The sequence below is a fragment of the Vigna radiata genome, unplaced genomic scaffold (genome assembly GCF_000741045.1).
Source record: "Vigna radiata var. radiata cultivar VC1973A unplaced genomic scaffold, Vradiata_ver6 scaffold_73, whole genome shotgun sequence".
Classification (NCBI taxonomy): domain Eukaryota; kingdom Viridiplantae; phylum Streptophyta; class Magnoliopsida; order Fabales; family Fabaceae; genus Vigna; species Vigna radiata.
In genome coordinates, this window is record NW_014542365.1 from 352,665 (window position 1) to 354,616 (window position 1,952).

At 32.8% G+C, this 1,952-nt stretch overlaps 1 protein-coding gene and 2 long non-coding RNA genes across 3 annotated transcripts in view; all 3 read right to left on the bottom strand.

Moving 5' to 3' along the window:
• Positions 1 to 694: 694 nt before the first annotated feature.
• LOC111240856 lies at positions 695 to 960 on the bottom strand. Its single transcript, XR_002666470.1, has 2 exons — positions 888 to 960; positions 695 to 790 (listed from the first exon to the last, which is right to left on the bottom strand). It is a non-coding gene; the product is annotated as an uncharacterized LOC111240856 (long non-coding RNA).
• LOC111240857 lies at positions 958 to 1,357 on the bottom strand. The gene is made up of 3 exons (XR_002666471.1): positions 1,348 to 1,357; positions 1,070 to 1,267; positions 958 to 985 (listed from the first exon to the last, which is right to left on the bottom strand). It is a non-coding gene; the product is annotated as an uncharacterized LOC111240857 (long non-coding RNA).
• Positions 1,358 to 1,498: 141 nt separating this feature from the next.
• LOC106779908 (glycinol 4-dimethylallyltransferase-like) overlaps positions 1,499 to 1,952 on the bottom strand; it is a 1,622-nt gene continuing 1,168 nt past the window's right edge. Inside the window, exons 5-6 of the mRNA XM_022776750.1 lie at positions 1,795 to 1,866; positions 1,499 to 1,713 (exon numbers count right to left, since the gene is read on the bottom strand). Of these exons, the coding sequence (XP_022632471.1) occupies positions 1,576 to 1,713; positions 1,795 to 1,866 (210 nt within the window). The 3' untranslated portion in view covers positions 1,499 to 1,575. The remainder of the gene's footprint in view (positions 1,714 to 1,794; positions 1,867 to 1,952) is intronic.

Here is a 1,952-nt window from a genome sequence, read left to right on the forward strand (position 1 = left end):
CTTTCTTTTCCAAGCCTTGCTCCCGTTTTCCAACTTTCTCCTCCAAATGATTGATTTCAGCTTCTTTTTTCTCCAGTTCTGCCAATTTATCCTTCAATCCATCTTCGAAGGATTTTCTTTTCTCATTCAATTCCACCTCAAATTCTTGCTTCTTCACATCAAGAATAGCATTGTGTTCATCAAGAAGTTTCTGCATCTCAACCTGCAAAGATGTAAGCTGTATTCAGCAGAGGAAAGAAAAAGCAGAGAACTATTGGGAAAAATCATTTGATAGGAAAACATGGTCACTCCAACTACCATTATCTTTTGAATGATCAAAAGTTGAAAAAAGTCATGGAAAAAATAAGTCAATAAAATTCAGCAACTTACATACGACCATTGAACACTCAATTGTCATAATTTCCAAGAGCAAACATTAAGGAAATGAATATGTACACACACACACACACACACACATATATATATATATATATATATATATATATATATATATATATATATATAAGAACGTACTTTTTCTTTAGCATTGAGCTTTTCCTCCCATGCAGATAGCTCCTTTTCTTTGAGATCCAAATTTATTCTCAGAGAATCATATTCCAGTATCAGAGAATATGGACCCATAAATTCCTACAACCAGAAAGAACAGAATAAAGGTAAACAATACCTTTGCTCTCTTTGGTTTATAATTTNTTGACCCTTGGCCAGCCTCTCTTCACCTTCCTGAAGTTTCTTCTCCCATTCCCACAAGTCTTCTCTCTGCTTAGACAATGTATTCTCATGTGCTTCTTGCCTGTCACAGATAAAAAACAATTTCCCCAATAAATATTTCAATTGAAAGAGAGCAGAAAAATATTTAAACTAAAAAGACAATGAACAATAATAAGTACTCTGCAATGAAGGATAATCGATCCCTTCGAAGTGCAGATTCTTGAGACTCCAGGTCTTGTGATTTCCTATCAATGACATAGTTTCCAGTTGTGGGCACCTGAAAAAAGAATAAATAATAAATAATCAATATACAATAGCAAGGGGGCCCGTAAATGTCAGTTTAACCAAAGACCATATTTACCTGACTGCTATTCGCATCACACGGCATTTTGTTAATTGAAGATGACACAATCTGTCATGATTTATAGTTATCTCTTGAATGTCATTGCCAAGTGTAGAATCATTTATATTCAACTTTTTTAACATAGAACAATTAGCTAAAGCATGGAAAAAAGTATCAGCTATTTGTCCTCTTCCTAATGTTAGAACCTCAAGATTCCTGAAAATGAAGAAAACAAATCAGAACTGGCGTCCAACACATAGCTTGATTGACTGCAATACTGCATTTGGAATACCTACCTTAATGAAGTATAAAAGTATAAAAGTACCTATCAAAGATTTTTATTAGTATTAGTGAGAAAGTTTGTCACAAAAGACAAAAAGAAAAATTGAGCTGTACCTATCATAATAATTTGGTANCGAAACACANNNTNTNNNAAAAAAAAAAACTCAAACAAAACAGCCTATTGTTTACCAAAATCAAACTCCATGTGTTGAGGTAAAAAAAAACAGATAAATTCTGCNTACCTAAAATCCTAACTTATATACATATAATAAACATATTACCGTGACAAATTTAATCCAGAAGGGAGATGAGGATGATGCTCCTGCCAAGAAAGCAACTCCAAATGCAATTTCATAAAGGACAACACAAATCCAAAATACCTATCAAAGATTTTTAGAATCAATCAAATGTTATACAAAGATGAGATAACGAAAAGAAGATATTGAATTTAAGAAACATACATTTTTCTGGCCTAAACGTGCTGCGAAAGTATCAACGCCATGTTTTATATCTCCTTCTACGTCAGGTATATCCTACACAAATCCAGTACAAGGTTTTACATTATAGAACCAAAAGCTTGATGTTGGAAAATTATTACATGTCCTTAGAAAATAAAGAC